Here is a 25,076-nt window from a genome sequence, read left to right as displayed (position 1 = left end):
TCACCTCCTTTACCTTCCTCTTTCATTCACTTTTCACCACTCCACCTGAGGCTGTTCACTCACCAAATTACTTCCATTTTTAATTCAATAGCCACTTTTCAAGCCCTATGTCCCTTGCTCTTATTTTCACAGAACTAACCATTCTTTCTTTAAGATATTCCATGACACTATGCTTTCCTCACCTCCCTCTCTCCTCTCTGGCTGGTCCTTCTCAGTTTCCTTTGGGGGCTCTGCTTCCTTTACCAAACCCTCAAAGTTTCATCAGGATTCCAAACATTGATTGGCTCACTGTTCTCACTCTATACAGTCCTGGTTGAACTTACATATACATTCACTCTGTTTTCATTTCACAAATATTTAACAAGTAGCTATTACGTGCTCTGGGATAAACCAAAACATACATGATTGCTCGATAAACAGTCTGATTGGAAAGAATGCAAAGTGTACGTGGAATTATGAAAGGATATAATGAGATCTGGCTTGGCTAGTATGATCAGGGAGGGGGGCTCCTTTGAGGATATGATCATTAAGCTGTGAGCTAAAAAACTAATAGTTAACTAGGTAAAGTGGGAGAGAGAGGAATTCTAAGTAGTATATGGAAAGGCTCTTTTGACAAGAAGGAACATGGTTACTTAAAACTGGAAAGCTAATGTGACTGAAACAAAGAGAATGAAGGGAAACAAAACAAAGCTGATGAATATAAGGCAAAGGCCAGACCACTGGATACTTTGCCAGCCATGCTACAAATTTTTAAATTAATACCAAAAGCAAAAACAAAACAACCCTCTCAAGCCCCTCAAAACCTTATAAAGATGTGCAAACAAAAAATAATAGAAGGGTTATTGTGTAACGCTGGGAAACTTCCAAAAATTAGAAAAAAAGATAAAAAATATCTTGGAAAGATTTTTAAAAATTGGAGAATTAAAAGGAAATTCCAGAAAGAAATGTGTAAGATAGGAAAAATCTATTATTCAAAAGAAGATCCAACAATGAAGGACATGAGTTTACAAATTGTAAGGCTCTGCTGAGTGTCCAGTACTATGGATGAAAAGATACACCAAAGAATCACTGAAATTTCTTAACACTGAAAACAAAGAAAAGGCAAAAAGAATGTCCAGGGGTAGGTAAAAGAGAGATCAAGTATTAAAATGGTTTTAGCTCTCTCACCAGCAAGAATGGAATAGAATCAATGAAACAATGCCTTCAAAGTCTGAAGGACAATTATTTCCAAAATCTCATGTGAGAGAATGAAGGATACATCAGACCTACAGTACCTACAAAATGAACTTTCACAAAGCCATCAGAAAATGTGTTCCAATAAAGTGAGAGGTAAACCAGGAAAGAGAAAAATGGAATGTAGAAAACATACGAGAGGTGAAGGGAGACAGAAGACAGGAGAGGTGAAGGGAATCCCCAGTCTGATGAAGGGATCTTCTAGGTTGCCAGCATGTACCACACAGGAAGCCAACCAGTCTACAATAAAGCAAGTCAAAAGGGCCCTGGGAAAATATGGCTGTCTACAAATGTTTAGAAGCTACCTTTGTGGTAGGAAAATAAGAATGTCTGAAGACATTTTTTAAACAATAAAATGCTCTGCAAAAGTTAAACATTATGATACGGCCTGAAGGGTCAAACTAAAACTGGTAGATCTCACAGACAGAACCATATTTTAGCTCAATATAAGGAAGAGGCTTGTAATGATAAGAGAAGCCCTAAAATGGACTAGAATATCCCTGCAGGCACTCAGGTATAGAGTGGATGACAATTTAGTAATGATACAGGTTTCCAGTGGGATGATTAAAGTTTATTTCAATGAAAGTATTTTGATTCTTCTTATAAATGCTCTGGAAAAAAAAAAAAAAAGAGGCAGTGAGGAAAAGGGAGAGAAAAGAAGTTAACAATACCTTGAAGGCTAAACTAACCTGTAAGTGCTTTTTCACTTAGGAATCAAATTTAGAAGCTAACACATATAAAAGTGATTCTAGTGTATTTTTTCTGAGCAATGATCCTGAGAAGTCAGGAAAGACAATAGAGACATAAAAATATGAGCAGATGATTATATTTATTTGGGGTCATTTAGAATCCCTCTGAGTTTTAAATTTTAGCATTCCAAAACTGACAGCACTAAAACATTATATGGTGGTGGAAGAATAAAATGAATGACTACATACAGTGTTGGAAAAGCACCTGGCATATTGAAACACTGTGTACATGTTAGTTATCACTGAGTCACTATAAACTCTGATTAAAGAATGTGAACTCTAAAGCCATACTGCCAGAATTCAAATCGTGGCACCACTACTCGCTACCAATAGAGGTAATTTATTTACTTAACCTCTCTGATCCTCAGTTACCCTATTGGAACATGGAGATAACAGTTCACCTATCTCACAAGAGTCAATAAATTAACACATGTAAAGTACTCAGAATAACGCCTGGAAAACGGTAAGAACTACTTAAGTGTTATTAGATGTTACTATGAAATGGCAGGTAAGAATTGCCTTCCTATTTTAAAGTTGTTTCAAAATTCTCAGCCCCAACTATAGCAAGTAATGGAACAAATACCTTTCTAAAAGTAAATGCTGGCTCTAAAGTTTGTCAAATGGATCGTTTCTCTGCTGTCAGATACTGCAAAATTGGAAATGTGTGGTTACATGAAAAATGTTGCTTATAAATCATTTTTTAAAAGTACAAAAAAGCATATACATAAAACTGCTCTAACCTCTATGTTTTTTTCCTCCCCAAATCATATAAAGGAAAAACAAAAACTACTGCAATTTTAAAAGACAAATACTATACCAGGAACTGAATTTTTTTGGTGCTCGGTCCACATGAGAGAGATGAATCCTTAGAAGTAGCCTGACCCTAGCATTCTATAAAAACAGAGCAGCTTGATTTCTTGTCTGCTCTCATCTTTCCTTACTCTTTATTTGAAGTATCAGTTAATGTAAATATTAAATATGCACCACCAGTCCCAATTAAAAGAAACTAATCCTCTTAGTATCACCATGTATGAATGTTTTTTAAAAATGTTATATATAAAGTTATATGATACTACAGTTCTCACATTTAACCCATCTTCTTTCTTAGTATAATCTCAAAAAAAGACAGAATAAGAGAAAAGCACTCTAGAATATTAAAATATCTTACCTGAATGTTACTGCTTTCACAAGGAATGACACTGCTTTCTGCAAGAGGTGACATGCATATATGAGAGTTTTCAATACTGAAGGCAATCCCACTCACAAAATCAGTCATGGGCAAACTCCCATTATCAACCGGCTCCTTAATCCAAGTGTTCTCATCTGCTATTTCTATAGGATCAACCATATCCACAGTGTTGTTCTCCTTCTCACTTTCAACATCCTGCAACAGTGCTAATTCTTTCTCAGAAGTGCTGGACTGATTCTGTGTAATCGACATGGCAGTCACTACTAAATGTGTGCCATGTGGAGAAGCGTCACTATTCAACTGCTGCAGGTGTAGTCCACCAGTGTCCATGGCTGGTGACGAGGCATCTGTAGGAGGAAGATTCACCTGATCTTCTTCATCTTCACTGTGAGCCTCGAGAGCAAAAGGTATCCGAATCAGTGAGGTCCGGTACGGAGTACCACCCGTACACATCTCAAGTCTCATAGGAGACCAGTTCTTAATTGGTGAGCAGCCATCTATATAAGGACTTCTGATACATGGATTAGTAATTCCATTAGAATTTGTTGTTCCAGACGAATTATCAGGAGAATGAAAAGTAAACTTCCTTTGTTCTAAAAGAAAGGGAAAAACTGCGTCATAAAAACATGCAAATGGAAAAGACATTACTAAATGGTAATCATGCTTTAATGCCAGAAAAATTGGATTTCTAGAACATTCTATTTATTGAAGTGAAATTTTGGTGTTAAAAACAAAGCACAAATGAATTTGTCTCAATAAGTAGGGTATAAGAGTCTTCAAAAAGAAGTCCTCTGGCACTTCCTTTTATTTAAACAAAATAATCTAATCCCTGAGAATTATTTCTTCGTAAACATACTGCTACTATTAGTGTTCATATACAAAGAAGATATTGAACAAATCAGCCAAGAGCTACAAATTAATAGCTGTAGCTGATAAATGAAGGAGGTAAAAACACTGCAAAATACTATAAGCAATGTTAAAAAGCAAGCATAAATTTGTAAAATGATATTTGCAATAATGAAGAGCTTAACAATGATAAAATGATAAAAGTGCTTTAAAATGTAATATTTTTATAACTTCACTGGCTTAATAAAAACAAAAGTTTAAAAAAATGGGCAAAAGCCCATAAACAATCCCCCCAAAGGCAAATAAATATATGAAGTGGTCAGCCACACAAATAATAAAGAATATGGAGGACAAAGCAATAAGCATTTGTTTAACAAAAAGTTAAGTAGGAACTAAGAATGCCTCCCCAAAGTAAAGGGCCAATAAATATTCGGGAAGAGTTCAACACCATCACAATCAAAGATATAAAAATTAAAGCAGTAAGAGACACATTTCTGTAACATAAGTTAAGAAACAGTAATATCAGTGTTTCTAAATGGGAGAAACTTTTTTACATACTATTGATGAAAATTCAATTGGTACAACTTTTTATGAAGAAAATTTGACAAAATTCATCAAGCTCCTTAAAAACAATCAGGGCAGCCCAGGTGGCTCAATGGTTTAGCGCCTGCCTTCAGCCCAGGGCCTGATCCTGGAGACCCAGGATTGAATCCCACATTGGGCTCCCTGCATGAAGCCTGCTTCTCCCTCAGCCTGCGTCTCTGCCTCTCTCTCTGTCTGTCTCTCATGAATAAATAAGTAAAAAAAATATTAAAAAAAAAAAAACAATTACCCCTTTTGACCAAATAATTACACCTCTGAGAATTTAACCTGAAGATACAAATACATACAACACAATGTTTACACAAAAATAGTTTTTTGATAAAGAAAAATTAGAAAAATTTAAATGTTCATCAGTAGTTGAAAACAAATAATACATCCATGATCAATGATTCAAAAATCATTGTTTCATACAGTAATAAATGATTTGAATGACCTACAAAAATATTCTAATACGATACTTGGTAAAAAAAAAAAAAACAGACCACAGAACCAGAGTGTGTGTGTGTCTATCTCCACACAAAGAATATACGCATTTATGCAAAAGTACATAAAGATTAACAAAAATAGCTTTGAGTTTTCCAATTTATTATGAATAGCTTTTTATTGTAATTTTTTCAAAAGGACCTATAATTTTTTCAGAGAAATTAACTCACTACAAAGAGAAATAATGTAAATTTCCACACACTATATTTACAAGTCTTAAACAAATATATCTTTACAAAATATGAATATGAATATGAGATTACCAAAGTCTGAACCTGCAGATCAGAAGGTACACAGAAACCAACTTAACTCTAAGGTTAATCTTTTTCTGATTTCCTTTATAGGAATTCTTGATATAAATACTGCTAATCAGATGATCTGTGTTTAACACTAGCATAGAACTTTGTCGAGAATCCAGGTATTGTTCCTTTTGTAAAAAGGCCAGCTTTTAAATTTAAGAAGGTTAGTAGTCAGCGCTCTATAGTTTTTTTTGTTTTTGTTTTTTAAGGTTTTATTTATTTATTCATGAGAGACACACAGAGAGAGAGAGACAGGCAGAGACACAGGCAGAGGGCAAAGGAGGCTCCCTGGCTCACAGGGAGCCCAATGTGGGACTCGATCCTAGGAATCTGAGCCAAAGGCAGACGCTCAACTGCTGAGCCACCCAGGCGTCCCAGAGCTCTATAGTTACAACAACCTAAAAAAGAACTTCTTTAATAACAAATGTTGGTAAACATAAAAATTGAAATTAGGTATTTTCTTATGAAACATACCCGGGAGTGGAGTCTTTCCTATTTGAAATGCGATCGGTGAGAAAGTGGGTGAAGAAAGAGGTGAAGGGCTGGTTATACTTCCCAAGCTGTATTTTTTTGCACTGCCCTGAATAGGGCTGGAAGAAAACTGCCCCTGTGATAAAAATAAATAAAATTGCATGGTTCTCTTTCTCCATTTCTTATACCATATGCTATTTATCTTCATCTTCAAAACACGTTTACAAAGTAGATCATATAAACTTTGGTCATTCACCAAAAGGTAAGGCATCTTGTGACAAAAGCAATTAAGACTTAGAAAAATTTTGAAATAGAATTATGTTAGTCAAAGTAAAATATAAATGCAGTGTTTAAACAAACCATCCTATATCATACTAGCAACTGTTAATGAACAACTTTACTCCATGAATGTCAATTCTATTGTCATATATGGAAAACCTTACATAGAGTTCAGTAAATAACTTACATTGGAATTCCTTGAGACTCAGGATTAATCTGGTCATCCCCTATACCTCTAAATACAGAAATGAAGTCTGACCAAAATATTCCTTTTTTTTTTAATTTTTTTAAATTTTTTTTAAATTTTTATTTACTTATGATAGTCACAGAGAGAGAGAGAGGCAGAGACACAGGCAGAGGGAGAAGCAGGCTCCATGCACCAGGAACCCGATGTGGGATTCGATCCCGGGTCTCCAGGATCGCGCCCTGGGCCAAAGGCAGGCGCCAAACCGCTGCGCCACCCAGGGATTCCTGACCAAAATATTCCTAATGACAAAATGTGAACTAGTCTAATCCTCACAAAAATATAAAACCCAAAGGCAACCATTCCTTGAGCACAAAATGGGCATTGTGGTCCATCTACAGCAAACTATAGTACATGTTCAGTATGCTTCTTACCGAACTTGGTGTCTGCACAGCGCTCCTACACCGTACAGGAGATAAATCTATCGAATAAAAAACCTCAAGTGAGGCTTGAGCACCACTGCAAGGACTTCTGGGAGAAGCTGGAGGTAAGGAGTCAGAAATACTTCCATTGCCATCTAAAAATAGCTTTCTTCTGAGGGATGAAGAACTCAGGTTTCCAGGAGACTGATCTGAAAATTCATCAGCTCTAAAATAATCACCTATATTTAATATTAACAGAATAAAAGGCAAGGCTTGTCATTTTGAAGAGCAATTGCGCTTCAGTTACATGATTTTTTAAAAAACAGCATGTACTATATGTTTGAATTTTGTTCAATAAAGAGGGCAAAATTTAATTGCATATGTGACATTTGAAATCTGAAATTACTCCTTTTTCAAGTACTTTATTATTAGTGTAGGTAAAACCAACATGATGTGCCCAAGAATAGTTTATGTCTAAAAATCATTTAGAATGTCAAACAACTCATTAGGAATGACAAACATTTTTTATCAGATAAAGGGCTAAAGCAAAATTCATTAGGACAAAAAGAAAAATTAAAGAAAAAGGAGAAATTTCAAGACTGTTTCTCCACTTCTTTACAAAGAGACATTGCCACCTATTTCCACTTACTTAAAGCCATCAAAACAAAACATTCTATTTAAGTTATTAAAGGTTTAAACAAATACAATACTTACCTAATACATTTTCTAAATTAAAATCCACAGGAAGAGACAGCAATGTCTGACAAGCAGCTGGAAGCAAGCAGATAAACAAATACAAACATGGATAAATCAATGGAAGCATATTACATGCAATTTAGCATGTGCTTCCCAATCAACCATCTCCCCATGATGTTCCAGACAAACTGAATTATTTCATTTATGCATTCTATTAAACAACATGCCACCTTTCTATAAGCAGTTTCCCACACCTTCCAGCACTGATATAAACCTGTTAATGGAAAGAGTTAACTCCTGGTTGTACTGCTGGCACTGGAATGAGAAAAGAAGCCAGTTTACAGCTGACTCCTGAACAACACGGATTTAAACTGCATAGGTTTACTTAAATGTGCATGTTTTTCAATAAATACAGTAGAGTACTATAAATGTAGTTTCTCTTCCTTAGGACTTTTTTTAACGTTTTCTTCTGACTTACTTTATTGTAAAATTACGCTACAAATGACATACGAAATATATGTTGACTATTTATTAGTAAGGCTTCCAGTCAACAATAGGTTATTAGCAGTTGAACATTGTGGGAGCAAAAGCTATATGGATTTTTGAGTGCATAAGGGGTTCATACGCATAGGCCCCATCTTGTTCAAGAGTAAACTCTATTTGGGGATAGATTTCCTCATTATTCACAAAATTTCAGAAAAATGTTTTCCAAAACCAGAAACCGTCTCCCATACTTCAAATAAGAAAACAACACACACATACTAATGTTATTTCTAAAACATGGTGGTATTTATCTATTCTAATTGTTTTTAAAATTAGCTCTCGTATAGTTCATAATTAAACAATTTCAATTCCAGAGTAAAGTGTTATCACACAAACACAATTTAAAATCAAGTGTAGCGGGATCCCTGGGTGGCGCAGCGGTTTGGCGCCTGCCTTTGGCCCAGGGCGCGATCCTGGAGACCCGGGATCGAATCCCACGTCGGGCTCCCGGTGCATGGAGCCTGCTTCTCCCTCTGCCTGTGTCTCTGCCTCTCTCCCTCTCTCTGTGACTATCATAAATAAATAAAAATTAAAAAAAAAAAAAATTTAAAAAAAAAAATCAAGTGTAGCTTAATGTGGAACATTCTTCATTTCAAATTATATTCACACTCACCGTTGCTTTTCTCAGAATGGATGGTCAGCTTTCTACCAGTTGGAGAGTCACTAGTTATGTTAATACCTGTAAAACATTTTAAATGTCAAATCTTACATTTTATATTCTTCATTTCCTTCAAGAGTGACCTCTCCCAGAGTAAAAAAGTAAGCAAAGTGAAAACTTTTATTCTACAACACTTTAAAAATAAAATCTGTATAGCTAATAATTTGGCATGTTTCTATTAGTTTTTTAATTCTGAAGGAGTACAAATAAAACTTGAAGGATTACCACAGCAGATGAGGTACCAAGTAATAGTTTTTGAGGAAAGTATGGTTACTCTGTATTATGTCAACTTTAAAAGATTGAGGATGCACGTTAGTCAACCTCAAAGTCCTCAAACATATCCTCTGTTGCTTAATGTTTTGGCAAAATGGGTTATATAAATTGTCTGAATTAAAATGCCTGATAATTTCAACAAAACATAAAATTTGATAAAAAATATTTTGTTTCTTTTCATAACAGGAATCTAAAGTCAGGCTGCAAATATTTTTAAATTGAAAATGAATGACTACTAAAAAAAAAAAGAAAATGAATGACTACTAAGTTTCGGTGACTTGAAAGTTATGAGATGAAAAAACAAACATACAATGACAAAAATGACCAATATAAACAAAATAAAAGGAAAAGGGAAGGAGCAAAAAAAACCCAGAAAAACAACAACAACAAAAAAAGAAAGCTTAAAAGAACATTACAGAAGACTGATAACCTAACAAACCTAAATAAATAAATGAATGAATAGGTGGGTAGATGGGTAAATGAATTAAAGCCTCCTAATAAATACTGTGAGAATGAGTAAAAAAAAAAAAACAAAAAAAAACATGAAAATTCTACATTTGAATGCTTTCTTTGCTGTAAGCAGTGTGACCTATAAAGTAAATGTAGTCAAGGCACTTTGCTGCAGAAAACTCTATAATGTCCTTGGTCTTCAGGCTAGAGCCCAAATACCTCAGCGTCATAGAAAGCCCTTCAAAACCTTGTCTGTCTCTAGAACAGTTGTCCTCCAACTAAACACTATTTGAGCACCTTAAAAAAAACGAGCTTCTCCCTCATATTTAGGTATTTCTCATGCTATTCTGACTTTCCTCCCTTATTTGCTGAGTCTGGTTAATTAAGTTTCAGCTTAAATTGTCTTCCACCAGCATGCATTCCCTGACCTCCTTAGATCAGAAAAGCACCAACTGCAGCATTATCATGCTTTTCAACTCTATTGTGAGTGATTCCTCAGTTTTTTCCTCCAGGAGGACTTCTTAAATAAGCTTTAAGAACACCATCAAATGAGAAAAGAAACTGATGTATTTGATTACATCAAAATAAGATTTCTTTGCAACCAAAGACATCAAGAACAAAAACAGCATAAATATGACAGATTGGGAAATGGTATTTGAAATCTTTAGAACCAATATAACCTTGTTACACAAGGTGTCTTAGAAATTAACAAGAAAAAAAAAAAGACAGCAATCCAATATAAATATAACCAATATACTATAAATAAGTATTTTGCAAGAAAGGAAATTTCAAAGACCATTAGTATATGAAGAAATGAAAATTTCAAAAATCATTTAGAATGTCAAACAACTCATTAGGAATGACAAACATTTTTTATCAGATAAGGGCTAGTATCCAAAATCTATAAATAACTTATCAAACTCAACACTCAAAGAATAAATAATTCAGTCAAGAAGATATGGGCAAAAGACATGAACAGACATTTCTCCAAAGAAGACATGCAAATAGCCAATAGACACATGAAAAAATGTTCAATGTCACTTGGCATCAGGGAAATACATATTAAAATCACAGTAAGATACTACCTCACACCAGTCAGAAGTCAGAATGGCTAAAATTAACAAGTCAGTAAACAAAAGATGTTGGCAAGGAAGTGGAGAAAGCAAAACCCTCTTACACTGCTGGTGGGAATGCAAACTAGTGCAGCCACTCTGGAAAACAGTATGGGGGTTCCTCAGAAAATTAAAAATAGAACTAACCTATGATCCAGCAATTACACTACTAGGTATTTACCCCAAAGATACAAATGTAGTGATCCGAAGTGGCACCTGCACCCCAGTGTTTATAGCAGCAATGTTCACAGCAGCCAAACTATAGAAAGAGCCCAGATGTCCACTGACAGATGAATGGATAAAGATGTGTTATATATGCACAATGGAATATTATCCAAAAGAATGAAATCTTACTATGTACAATGGCGTGGATGGAAAAAAGGGTATTATGCTAAGTGAAATAAGTCAATCAGAGAAATAATTATCATAGGATTTCACTCATGTGGAATTTAAGAAACAAAACAGAGAAACATAGGGGAAGGGAGGGAAAAATAAGACAAAATCAGAAAGGGAGACAAACCAGAAGAGACTCTTAATCATAGGAAACAAACAAGGGTTTGTGGAGGGATGGAGGATGGGGACATGGGGTTAACTGAGTGGTAGACATTAAGGAGGGCACACGATGTAATGAGCACTGAGTGTTATAAACAACAGATGAATTACTCAAGTCTACCTCTGAAACTAATAACACACTATATGTTAATAAGTTAAGTGTAATTTAAATTAAATTTTAAAAAACAAAAGGCAAACATTTGAAACCTGGATAATGTCAAATGTTGGCAGGGATGTGGGGGCATAGGAATCAGTTGGTAGTTGTATAGACTGCGCATTCTGGAGAGCAGGCGGGCACTACATAGTCAAAACAGGTAAACACACAGCTCATATGCTAGGAATTCTCAGCCTATGTATATATTTCAAAGAAATTCTCACTCAAGTCCATAAATTAAAACACATGAGGATATTCATTGAAGCACCTTGCTGCACAAGTATTTTTTTTTTAAAGATTTTACTTATTTATTCATTCATAGAGACACACACAGAGAGAGAGAGAGAGGCAGAGACACAGGCAGAGGGAGAAGCAGGCTCCATGCAGAGAGCCGGACTTGGGACTCGATCCAGGGTCTCCAAGATCATGCCCTGAGCTGCAGGCGGCGCTAAACCACTGCGCCACTGGGGCTGCCCTACTGCACAAGTATTAATAGTAAAAGTTAACAGTATAAGCCAATGTGAATAAACAAAACCATTTTTGCCTCTGACCAACCAGTATAAAGACCACATAAAAGGTTGAGTCATCTGTTCAAAAATCCAACATAAAAGGAGTTAGGGGGAAAAAACTAGTGTCTATGAAAATGATACCTTGGATAGAAATTTTAGCACTGGGATGGACATTAACAGGCAACTATGTAGTTTAACTCCTTTATTTTAGAAATGAAAAGCTGAGGTCTAAAGATCTCAGGATCGCTTCTACAGGTTTATAGTAGCAGGGGGTCTCCAGCTCAGGTCTCTGTCCACTACTGCACCCTACCTTCAGTTTGTAATGGCTGAGAATACAGAATTCAACGTAGAACATCTAGTTGTGAATCAAGGTTCTACCATTTTTATCATCTTTGTAATCCTGAATGAGTGCTCTAACCTTTCTAAAACTAGGTTTTCTCATCAAATGAGGCCAATAATAGTATCTACCTCAAGTGAGCTGTTGTACAAAATTACTGAAAGCACTTAGCACTGTATAGCACATGGAAAGTGCTCAATTCATTTTACCTATTATTGTGTTTTTTGATAATGAATAAAATAGTCTTTCTTACAATGAGAGCATAATTAATGTACGTTAAATAGAAGAATGGGCAATTTCACTGAAATGAGCATATATATACAAGTAATACTCAAACACTGCACATAACTCAAAGGACAGTGAGAGCAAATATAACCATTTCCTGGAGGCAGAAAAATATTTGAAAGATTACTGGTTTGTCCTTCAATTTCCTCATTAATTTTGCATATAATCATCTATATTACACTGCCCTAGGTCAAGTGTCCATATTTCTTCTATATTTATAAGAAATCGGCAAATTAGCAAAAAAACAAAACAATTTAAGAGTTTCATTTTAAATATTAACCTTGAAAATTAGGCAGAAATCACTAACAGCTCAGTTCTTGATTTATTATCAACCATTTTGGCATCAATGGATCCTCTATAACCATCATAATGGATATTCATAATGGTCATGAAGAAAAAGTTAAATTCAAGATAAAATGGCCATAAAAAGAATTCAGTGGGGGGAGGGGCAAGATGGCGGAAGAGCAGGGTCCCCAAATCACCTGTCCCCACCAAATTACCTAGATAACCTTCAAATCATCCTGAAAATATACGAATTCGGCCTGAGATGTAAAGAGAGACCAGCTGGAACGCTACAGTGAGAAAAGTCCGCGCTTCTATCAAGGTAGGAAGACGGGGAAAAGAAATAAAGGAACAAAAGGCCTCCGAGGGGGAGGGGCCCCGCGAGGAGCCGGGCTGAGGCCGGGGCGAGTGTCCCCAGGACAGGAGAGCCCCGTCCCGGAGGAGCAGGAGCTGCACCAACCTTCCCGGGCGGCAAGGGGCTCCCAGGGAGCTGGAGCAGGACCCAGGAGGGCGGGGATGCCCTCGGGCTCCCGGGGACACTAACAGACACCTGCGCCCCGGGAGAGTGCGCCGAGCTCCCTAAGGGCTGCAGCGCGCACGGCGGGACCGACCGGAGCAGCTCGGAGGGGCTCGGGCGGCGGCTCCAGGGAGGGGGCTGCGGGGCGGGAGCGCGAATCCCACAGCGCAGGCCCCGGAGCACAGGGCGCCGGGACACAGCCCAGGATCCGGCCTCCCCCGGGACAGGCAGAGGCCGGGAGGGCCCAGGACAGCGAGGACGCTCCTGCCCCGAGCTGAGCAGATCAGTGGCCCCGCCCCGGAGCCTCCAGGCCCTGCGGACGGAGAGCCGAGAGCCCCGAGCCCGAGCCCCGTAGTTCCTGCGGAGGCTGAATCCAGGCTTCCAGAGTTGCCATAGCAACTGCGACTGTTCCTCCTGGGGCCCCACGGGGTAAACAATCCCGGCTGAGCCCGGCAGCAGGCAGGGGCAGAGCAGCTCCCCCAAGTGCTAACACCTGAAAATCAGCGCAACAGGCCCCTCCCCCAGAAGACCAGCTAGAGGGACCAGTGATACTCCCCCGTGTTCCAATACAACTTGTTTTTGGCCACTCTGCACTGAGCAAAATGACTAGAAGGAAAACCTCACCTCAAAAGAAAGAATCAGAAACAGCCCTCTCTCCCACAGAGTTACAAAATCTGGATTACACTTCAATGTCAGAAAGCCAATTCAGAAGCACTATTCTACAGCTACTGGTGGCTCTAGAAAAAAGCATTAAGGCCTCACGAGACTTCATGACTGCAGAATTTAGATCCAATCAGGCAGAAATTAAAAATCAATTGAATGAGATGCAATCCAAACTAGAAGTCCTAACGACGAGGGTTAACGAGGTGGAAGAACGAGTGAGTGACATAGAAGACAAGTTAATGGCAAAGAGGGAAACTGAGGAAAAAAGAGATAAACAATTAAAGAACCATGAAGACAGATTAAGGCAAATAAATGACACTCTAAGGAAGAAAAACCTACGTTTAATTGGGGTTCCCGAGGGCGCCGAAAGGGACAGAGGGCCAGAATATGTATTTGAACAAATCCTAGCTGAAAACTTTCCCAATCTGGGAAGGGAAACAGGCATTCAGATCCAGGAAATAGAGAGATCCCCCCCTAAAATCAATAAAAACCGTTCAACACCTCGACATCTAATAGTGAAGCTTGCAAATTCCAAAGATAAAGAGAAGATCCTTAAAGCAGCAAGAGACAAGAAGTCCCTGACTTTCATGGGGAGGAATATTAGGGTAACAGCAGACCTCTCCACAGAGACGTGGCAGGCCAGAAAGGGCTGGCAGGATATATTCAGGGTCCTAAATGAGAAGAACATGCAACCAAGAATACTTTATCCAGCAAGGCTCTCATTCAAAATGGAAGGAGAGATAAAGAGCTTCCAAGACAGGCAGGAACTGAAAGAATATGTGACCTCCAAACCAGCCCTGCAAGAAATTTTAAGGGGGACTCTTAAAACTCCCCTTTAAGAAGAAGTTCAAGTAACTCTGAACGTGAATGGGCTTAATGACCCCATCAAAAGGCGCAGAGTTTCAGACTGGATAAAAAAAACAGGACCCATCTATTTGCTGTCTACAAGAGACTCATTTTAGACAGAAGGACACCTACAACCTGAAAATAAAAGGTTGGAGAACCATTTACCATTCAAATGGTTCTCAAAATATACCCTAAAAACTAAAGAACACTTCTGAAAGAAATTGAGGAAGACACAAAGAGATGGAAAAATATTCCATGCTCATGGATTGGCAGAATTAATATTGTGAAAATGTCAATGTTACCCAGGGCATTTTACACGTATAATGCAATCCCTATCAAAATACCATGGACTTTCTTCAGAGACTTAGAACAAATTATTTTAAAATTTGTGTGGAATCAGAAAAGACCCCAAACAGCCAGGGGAATTTTAAAAAAAGAAAACCATATCTGGGGGCATCACAATGCCAGATTTCAGGTTGTACTACAAAGCTGTGTTCATCAAGACAGTGTGGTACTGGCACAAAAACAGACATATAGATCAATGGAACAGAACAGAGAACCCAGAAGTGGACCCTGAACTTTATGCTCAACTAATATACGATAAAGGAGGAAAGACGATCCACTAGAAGAAAGACAGTCTCTTCAATAAATGGTGCTGGGAAAATTGGACATCCACATGCAGAAGAATGAAACTGGACCACTCTCTTGCACCATACACAAAGATAAACTCAAAATAGATGAAAGCTCTAAATGTGAGACAAGATTCCATCAAAATCCCAGAGGAGAACTCAGGCAACAGTAACCGGAGAAGGACAAACAGTGTCCTTTTTGAACTTGGCCACAGTAACCGGAGAAGGACAAACAGTGTATGTTCTCATTCATTTGGGGAATATGAATAATAGCGAAAGGGAATATAAGGGAAGGGAGAAGAAATGTGTGAGAAATATCAGAAAGGGAGACAGAACATAAAGACTTCTAACTCTGGGAAATGAACTAGGGGTGGTGGAGGGGGAGGAGGGTGGGGGGTGGGGGTGAATGGGTGACGGGCACTGAGGGGTACACTTGACGCGATGAGCACTGGGTGTTATTCTGTATGTTGATAAATTGAACACCAATAAAAATTAATTTATAAAAAAAATAAAAAAAAAAAAAAGAATTCAGTATATTTTAGTCACATTTTAAACTGTAACCTCTAAGCATTTTTGCTGCTGACACACAATGTTACATTAGTTTTACATATACAACACAGTGATTTGACAACTCTATAAAACTCTCTAGATTATGCTCTGTTCACAAGTGTAGCTACCACCTGTCACCATACAATGCTATTACAGTATCACTGAATATATTCTCTATGTTGTGCCTTTTATTCTCGAGTTATTCATTCATTACTTGGAAGCTTGACCCTTAAATGTATCCAGAAATCTAATATCAAGCTCCTTACCAAAGCAATAAGCTGACACTTCACTGTATATTGCTCTACATTCACTGAGCTTTATGATTCTATGATTTTTATAATTTTTATTCATAAGATATTTATGCACTCACATTTACTGGAATGATATTCTGAAAGCTGTTTCCCTTCATGATCCGTCCAAGGAGAGGGTACAATGACATCTTTTGTGAAAAACTAGAAAAATTAAAGTTATACAATTAGGCATAATTTCCCCCCCCCCCAAATATAAATAAGTACCTATGTTATTTTCAAATAATCATCAAATGTGATACAGAAAGACTTTACAGTTACATTTAAAAATTTTAATACTTAAAAGCACAAATGACCAAAGGTAAAATAAATGTAACATATATATATATATATATATAAAGAGAGATGTTACTATTTCCACCACTTAAATTTAAAACTTGCAAATTAATCTAAGGGCATTAATCATAGAGAAATATTTTAAATTCCTCCCAATTGGGGGGGGGGCAATGTGGAGATGACAAAAGGGAATATGAAGAAGGGAGAAATAAATGGAAATAAATATATAAAAGTAAGCTCCTAGAATGGTATGCTGGAACTGGCTTATACTGGCTCTCAAGATCTAATTATTAAATTTTCAGGAATTTTGTGCATCAGTTGTTAAAACCAATGTTAAAAACTTGTAAACTTACAATTAAGTATATAAAAAATAAAGGTCACAAAAGCCCCAATTCTCTACTTGCTAACTGTTTTACACTGACCAGTATCCATGCTCTTGAGATTAATAAGAATGGTGGAACTCCCACTGCACTTCTTTTACCATTGGGTAATGTCACATCAGTAACTTGAAACTGGTCATGGTCGGAGTATTCACATTACAGATAGCAGCAATCACTAAAAATCATACTCCTCCCTCAGAGGGCCAGCTGTCAAACATTTATCAGTATACCACTGGCCAGTATATTCAAATGGAGGTAAGAGCATTTGGATACATATTTTTCCTTTTTTCATTCCAGATATAAAGTCTAATATAGTGTTTTTTTCCCTTCCCTCTCTCTGTTTTGGAAGGAATTCAAAGCATTTTCTTTTTTTTTTTTTTCCCTTACATAATCTCTACATCCAATATGGGGCTCAAATTCCTTAACTCTGAGATCAGGAGTCCTGAGCTCCACCGACTAAGCCAGCCAGGCAGATACCCCCAAAACATTTTCTTTATATTTTGCTAAACATATGGTAAAGAACAATTTCTTTGACATGAGGAAAGATGTAAAAAAAGGGGGGGGGGGCGAGGGGAGCAGAGATTATGATATGTACAATTTCCAGAAAAAAAATATGAAAGACCCACCCCCACCAACTAATGAAGCAATGTATTAGTCCATTCAAAATTAAAGACCTATAGATCCAAATTAACAAGATGAAATTTTTAAAGTGATTAGAATAATACAAATTAAGAAGCTGAATAATAATCAGTATTGCAGATAGAAGAAAACAGTGGGTATGATAACATGACCAGGAGTAAAAACTGCTGTAACCTTTTGGGAGAGCCACATTGCAAAATTTACCAAAACTGAAAACACAAAGCCTCTGACTTCCCAAGTATGTTGCAATCACACAAAGATATATGCACAAGTGTGTTCACTGAAACATTATTTGTAATAGGAAAACATCAAATACAACGTAAGTATTAGTAGGGGGCTCAGTTAGGTTACGATACATTAATACAAAGGAATACTATGCCATTACTAAGAATCAGTATGTGCTAAAAAAAAAAAAAAACTAAGGAACATTTTTAAGCAAAAAAAGATGCAAAACAGTATGAGAATGATGATACTATTTGTTAAAGGCCATTTGCATTATATACATAAAATTAATCTAAATATAAAAGTCACATAGTTACTTTTAGGAAGTAAGATGGGAAACAAGAAGCTCTTTATTTTCACTTTATAATTTTTCTTTGAAGTCTAAACTTTGTTTATACTATCTGCATGTATTTATTCTTTCAAATATTTATACATTTGAAAATATTTGTTTCTGATACATTAACTTGTTTCTGATACACTGACCCTAATTTTCACTCTGATTTTATTTTCTTAAATTTTTTGCTGAATTTCCCTTTAAAATTGAGGCTTCTAAAGGGAAAGCACATTTTCTAAAATGTTGGGAAATGGGAAACAGTCTGAGATATTCAACTGTGGTGGAATCAAGTGATAGATCAGAATGAAAATTCTGAAGTTACTAGATAAATAAGCAGATAATATTTGGGAGGAGGAAAGCACATGCAAGAGTTTTTGAAGAAATATGCTATATCTGAAACACAAGGGGCCAATATCAACACTAGAAAAATAAGCGCCGGCGGGGGGGGGGGGGGGGGCGGCACAGCATCACTTAATTTCTATACACACACCATAGCTGAAGTGTTCTGGGATTCAGAAGAGTTGAATATAGCTAAGGAATAGGGGTGGTTAGAGAGGGCTGGCAAGGGAAAAAGGAAAAACAGGTACTGTCATGACATAAAGACTTTCTGGGAAATAACTAGATAGATAACCCTGGTTTGCACTCTAGGAGGAGATCATCAAACAAATGAGCAAAAAGTGAAAAACTTGGTTTATTATTTTTATCTAAAAAAAAACCCCTACATGTGTAATATACTTTCTTCTGTGTTTTAGAAAGGTATTTTATTTCATGAAATATATTGCGTCTTGAAAACTCAAAGCATTAACAACAACAAAAGATGAAACTATTGCCAATGCCAATCTCGATTTCCAAGGTCTGAAAATATTCAACTTCCCCTATACAAACTCCAACTTGAAACAAAAGTTTGTGCTCATCAGTATCCTGAAGGCACAAGGAAGACAAACTGTTTGATAGGTCCTGAGAATGAAAAGATAAGTAAAGTACAATATTGGCCAAAAAAAGAATTTAGTCAAGGGGAGAGAAGCACTAAACCAATCATTACAATATTGTAATAGCAGCACTATGACCGGCACTGGAATGGCTGAACAACACTGGTCTTATGGGAGTACAGAGGGGCACTTGACACGGCTAGGGACAGGCCAGGCTGGTAGGTTCTGGGATAGTAAAAGATTTAAAGGAAGTCATCCTAAAAGAGGTGACGTGCACGCAGAATTGATGCTTAACTGGCTTTATGATCAGTAACAGTTTTAAGTTACCTCTTCAATGGCTTTTTGTCTTTTGTCTTCCACATCTTTATCTATTCTATACAGAGATAAAGAAGAAACATAACCATGCCATTACTTCAGCTGATTGAACATTTAAAATAATAAGCTTTCAAAGAAATAATTTCCTTCTGTTGAAAACTGGCAAATGTTAGGCTCATTAAAAAAACAACAACCTGTATCTTATCACATTTAGTAAATGACAGTATTTGGATATTTGGCATTGTGCTGTTAGGCTTACCTCCCTCCTTTCCATTCAGTTTGAATGGAATAGTATTTTCTGTTAAAGGGCTTACACTGATACAATTTTTAAATTACTATTAACAACATAAAGTAATTTGAATAAACTTTGTTCTTTAACTATCACAAGAGGCATTTCATTCCACAGAAATCTATTGTTCAAATTCTTTTTCTTCAATTATAGCAAGTTTATCATAGCCATAATTTTAGAATCAACTCTTACTCTGAAATAGAAGAAAAGAAACTATCATAGTTCTGAATTAAGGAACAAAAATATTAATTATGAAATAAAATATTGACAATATAGAATTCTGTCCAAATGATTTTTTTTATTTTGATACAATATGCAATTACAGCAACACAAGTTTATCAGCTACAAGATTTAACAAAATGTTGGGTCTCCAGCATGAGGCATAGACTTGCCAAGGACTAAGCAGCTAGCCTTAGAGGACCACTTTAATCTGTCCCAGGGAAGACTATTTGCTCTCTGTTAATAAGTTGGTAAACACTTCTTTTTACAACAATTTAAAAGAATGTCTTTCCAAGTTTTTCATATATATATTAGTAGCTTAACAAACCTCATATAAGAATATGTTTCACAAATTAAAATCAAGTGAATTTTTCAAGTAAAAGAATGATGAGAAAATAGACTACAGTGATAATCCACATATCTCAGCTTGAACAATAGCCATTTTGGGGGGCAAATAACTCAGTTCTCTTTATCTTATCATGCACATAAAGCAGGTCAAAATGACAGTGCACAGTAACAGCATATAATACTTAGTAAGCTCTGATTTAGTACTACCTCATTCAGAAATATTTTCTGCTGCATCAGATGGACTAAGAACCTGAAATATTTAGGGGATTGCTAGAAGCAGTGAAAATCAGTTTAGGCAAATATTTACCACCTGATCATGGAAGGTTCTAAGAAGTCATATAGGACAGAGTATCCTGACCATTATATCACAGAACACTGGCATGATGCATCTAGGTTACACAGATATCCTGAATGGATCCTGAGTAGAGGAGGGCCTTTTCAGGACTGTTCAACTTCTGTATGGACAGACTCATTTGCTTACACCCATCTGCCTTATTGTCATCATTTTTTATGAGTAGCAGTATGAAAGGGTGGGAAGCACTGAAACTGGGAACTCAGATTAGAAAGGAAGAGGCACTGGAAGCCACTGCTTGTTTCTAAGAATGAATCAATGTTTTCTTGAGACTGTACTCACCGTCCTTTGTAGAAGCCATAAACATGTATTGAATTACATTAGTAAATTATATTAAAATTACGGTCTTTCCCACTCTTTTCCTCTCTTTTGTATTACAAATCTACCTACTGAAATACACCAAGATTCTTTTCATAAATCTACCTAGAGAATACATCATTTATGAATAAGTATAGAAATGTTGTGCCACAACTTTGGTTAACTGTATTGTTGGTTCATATTAGAAATAATAGTCTATACTTCTTCAGTATTCCTCAACGCGCTCAATAAATACCTCTTAACTAAGATAACATTTGTCCATGATTGAATATATCAAGAGGCAAATAATAAAGCAAATAGTTTGTGTGAAACAAAAAAAAAAAATCAGTCTAATTTGATGCCACCCATTTGCTTTTAGATTCTGAAACTTTCACTTTCTCTTCAAAGATACTATTTATTTTTAAGTTAAAGTTCTTTTACGCTCTCTCTCCATTCTAGTCCCTTTTTATGACACTTCTAGATTGACATTAATTGTGAGTGAATGGTCATCAAGTTACGAAGCAAGAGAGGAAGGGGTAGAAAACCCAGACAAATATTTGCAAAAGTATTGCAACATATATACATTTTTCTGTGACTGAATTCTGAAGTTAAAGAGAAAACAATTATCCATTATTCTGGAAAGACAACACATGTACCTTGGGAGTGAAAATTAAAAGGTGGTTACATCAGTATTCAATTGTTTCAAATATCTAAAAAATCAGACTATAAAACTGACATCAACAAGAATCCCCAAAACTATTAACAAACACTGTTATTTATAATTACAGATTACAGTAATATGTAATCAAAAGCTAGGTGTGTTCCACCAAAGAAGTACATGTCGTCTCTATGTTGGACATCATCAAGCAGCACAGTACACCAGTCCAAGACACACCAGTGCTTAGAAACCTATATAAAATATCAACAAGTTAAGGCTGCTCTGATTAACAGATTGACTGCAATACAATGTAATTTAGATCCCTAAGGGTCTTATATCAAAGCTAGATAATATCTAGAAAAGCTCTCTCTGTTGCAAATGGATACCATTTCATTTAATGTGTTTGAATTTGGTGAGGGGATTTTAGGCTTCCTCAAACCTCAAACACAAACAGAAATGAAAGAGCATTTTGCTTTACTCCATACCACAAAAAAAAAAAAAAAAAAAACCCACAAACAATACAAAAACTCAATGGGAAAAGCCACAATCATATAGAAAGGTACAAATTGCAAAATGGTCTTCCTTCTACTAAGTGCTGGAAAGCACAGTTGTCCCATAAGTAGCAGAAGAAAGTTATCTCAAAACAAAAAACAAAAAACAAAAAAAAAACCACAGAAGATCCCTACTCAGGTTTAAAACTGTTAGCAAGGGCATCTTCTTTCTGGATACAGTTCTTTCTTTGAACTCACTCTTCATTTAGGTACAATAAATCTGTATCAGAATCTTTCCTCCCTGCTATCTTTACATATAAATATATTCAGCTTTTGGAATTTCCTATCTTTCTTCACTTAATAATATGTTATTATACTTAGATACAAAAAATGAAAACTTACCGAGAATGACTTAAGTATAAAGCTTGACGATGAATGTCTTCTGGGTCTATTTCTACAGGATTTATTACAGCTAGTTGATCAATAGACCACCTAAATTTCCCTGGAGTCTTAACAAAAGAAAGTGAACTTATGAGTAAAAGCAAACTAAAATACTTAATCGAAATGCTAACCAAAAAGCTAACCAAAATGTCAGCTTCAAAAATAATGTGAATGGTTATAATGCAAAAGTATTTTAAAGCTGTATTTTAAAGTTTGGCTTTACCACTAAATTAAATGGCAAATGATAATCAAATCACACTAAATCAACTGGCCTGTATTTTAAAATATCTGAATCTTCCATCTGGGTGATTTTTAAAATTGCGTAATGATAGGAAAAATCACAGTAGAGTAATAAAGGTATAGAAATTCCAGAATTAATACTCATCAACAATGCAACATACCCCAGTAAAAGTAAAAATCTCTTATTAGAGTTATCAAAGGTCTTTACTTTCACTAATAATGAACTGAAATGAAATGAAGTCCTAACTACAGAAGTGCCTGCAAAAGATCATAAAATAGTTGATCCTTAAAATAACTAGGAAAAGTAATCATTGCTACTCTTCTGGATTCAACTATCCAACTGAACCAGAAACGTGCCCAAATCCTAATCTGTAATTTGGAATGCATTTTTGACAAAATTAGGCTTAAAAACCCAATATCCTACACATTCTGGCTTTGAGGATTAAGTTGCAGCCAATCTATTATTTATTCTATATTAACAGGTAACTAAAATGGAATACAGTTGAATCAAAAATCATGAGGTCAGATTAACTCAATATAAACTGCCTAACTGTACAACTTAACTTGCTCTTTGTTTAAGCCGACATGAAAATATAGCATAAACAGCCACACACTTTGCAGTTTTTCTAGGTAATTTACTAGGTTAAAAGATCATACTTCAAAAGAACGCCAGGGTAGCAAGTAACAGTAAAAATAAGCTAAAGTAATAGCCTTTCCTAATCTCCAAAGGAGCACTTTCCCTTCCATAGCACCCTTAGCCACCTTAACCACTAACAGCACATATATTGTTTTGAAGTTGCTGGATTAGTTATTCTTTTCCTTTAGAGTAGATGTTGGCTTCTTTTTATACAATCTGCAAGCTAATAATGATCGGAAAAATAAAAAATTATTTCATGACATGAGAAAATTACATGAAATTCAAACATTCATAATTAAAGCTTTATTGAAACACAGCCATGTTTGTTTATATATTACCTATGGCTGCTTTTGTGATACCAGGCAGAGGCTGACTAGTCTTAACAGCAACAAGATGACCTGTGAAGCCTGAAATATTTACTGTCTAGCCCTTGAGAGAAAAAGTCTGCTGATCCCTGCATTAGAATAGAAGCTCCTTGAGAGTTTGTGTTTAATGACCCTGACTTATTCTTTATGCTTCGTACTTTAACACACAGCAGCAAATAGGTTTGCTCAATAAAGGAGAATAATTAGATGAAATAGCTTCTCTTTGAATGTGTTATTAGTAAATACATAATCAACCACAGTATCTAGCTATATCCAGTTGCAAGAAGCCAAGACATTATCTACTGAAAGAAAAAAAAAAGAGAAATGTTGGCAAAAAAAAAAAAAAAAATCTACCTAACTTATTATTAGCCCAGTCACTACAGTGAACATTACAATTAAGAAAGCAAATTCCCCACGTGCTCCATAATAAATTTCTCCCTTAAGTTGTAAAGAAAGATGTTTACATGTAAGATAATTTGTATATGTTAGTCAAGAATAGCTTACTGGTAATTTCCTTGATTTAAAAACAGAAGGACTGGAGAGAGTTTGTTCATGGAGATTAGAATAATCACCAGGACTTTCAAAAGGATTCAGAACTGGGACCCTTCCTGGAGTTTCCGGTGTTATCTGCATTCCTGATTCTTTGACATCTCCCATAGCACAGAGAGAAAACTAAAAAAAAAAAAAAAAAAAAAAAAGGCATTATGAACAATAAAACTGGCACATTCCACATTCATTTTGACAACTAAAATGTATTCAACAAACATTTTGCATAAAGAACTCAAAATCTAATGCTCTTGGGTTTATAGTTTACAAAAGGCATCACATACATTTTCTAAAGTGATCCTCGAAATAACCTTGAGGACTAGAGAGGTACGGGATATGATTAGGGATATCATTTTGCAGAAGATTTAAACTCAGAGAAGCTAAGTAGCACAAAAGTAGCAGTCAACCGCGTATGAATGAGTTCAGGTCCGCTTTCGAAGCAACGAAATGGGTCTAGAGGCACCAAACTCTTTCCAACTAAAAGGCTATCGTTTCAACTAAAACCTATAGTTTCTTCATTACTTATTTCAAGTCTCCAAACACTTAACATACTTCGGATATCCCAGCAATTGCCTATCAAACGACAGCTGCTAAGCAACAATTATTTGCAGCAGGCAGATATATACGAGGCAAGGAAGCTTAAGCACGAGTGTCTTTCCTCCACGTTAGCCCCGAAGCACGGCTGATTAGGGCTAGGAGACTAACCGCCCTTCGGTTGCCTCCTCAAACATCCTCCTTGCGCTACGACGTCCAGGGTAGAGGGCAAGACTGCATTACTTGCAGTCAAAGGGGGTCGGTACGACTAGGGAGAAAGGATCCGCTTCTGGAAGGCTGGAGCAGCTGGCTTCCTTGGGGGTGAAGAGCAGAGGTGGACACTCCAGCCAGTGCCACTCCCAGTCCTAGGCGATCACAGCTCGGCGCCCCCCCCGTACCCCACCCTCTTCCGCACCTATTCCCTCGCTGCTCCCATTCCCCCC

The 25,076-nt window shown here is 36.4% G+C and overlaps 1 protein-coding gene across 1 annotated transcript in view; it reads right to left on the bottom strand.

Annotated features, from left to right (window-relative positions):
* BORA (BORA aurora kinase A activator) overlaps nt 1-25,076 on the bottom strand; it is a 30,302-nt gene that overhangs the window by 4,259 nt on the left and 967 nt on the right. The window contains exons 2-10 of the mRNA XM_055335788.1: nt 24,058-24,225; nt 22,273-22,379; nt 19,229-19,274; nt 16,184-16,265; nt 8,611-8,676; nt 7,473-7,529; nt 6,771-6,997; nt 5,877-6,009; nt 3,151-3,764 (exon numbers count right to left, since the gene is read on the bottom strand). Coding sequence (XP_055191763.1) covers nt 3,151-3,764; nt 5,877-6,009; nt 6,771-6,997; nt 7,473-7,529; nt 8,611-8,676; nt 16,184-16,265; nt 19,229-19,274; nt 22,273-22,379; nt 24,058-24,225 — 1,500 coding nt within the window. The remainder of the gene's footprint in view (nt 1-3,150; nt 3,765-5,876; nt 6,010-6,770; nt 6,998-7,472; nt 7,530-8,610; nt 8,677-16,183; nt 16,266-19,228; nt 19,275-22,272; nt 22,380-24,057; nt 24,226-25,076) is intronic.

This window comes from Nyctereutes procyonoides, unplaced genomic scaffold, assembly GCF_905146905.1.
Source record: "Nyctereutes procyonoides isolate TBG_1078 unplaced genomic scaffold, NYPRO_anot_genome, whole genome shotgun sequence".
Lineage (NCBI taxonomy): Eukaryota > Metazoa > Chordata > Mammalia > Carnivora > Canidae > Nyctereutes > Nyctereutes procyonoides.
Note: the sequence above shows the minus strand (reverse complement) of the source record. Positions and strands in the feature narration are given on the sequence as shown.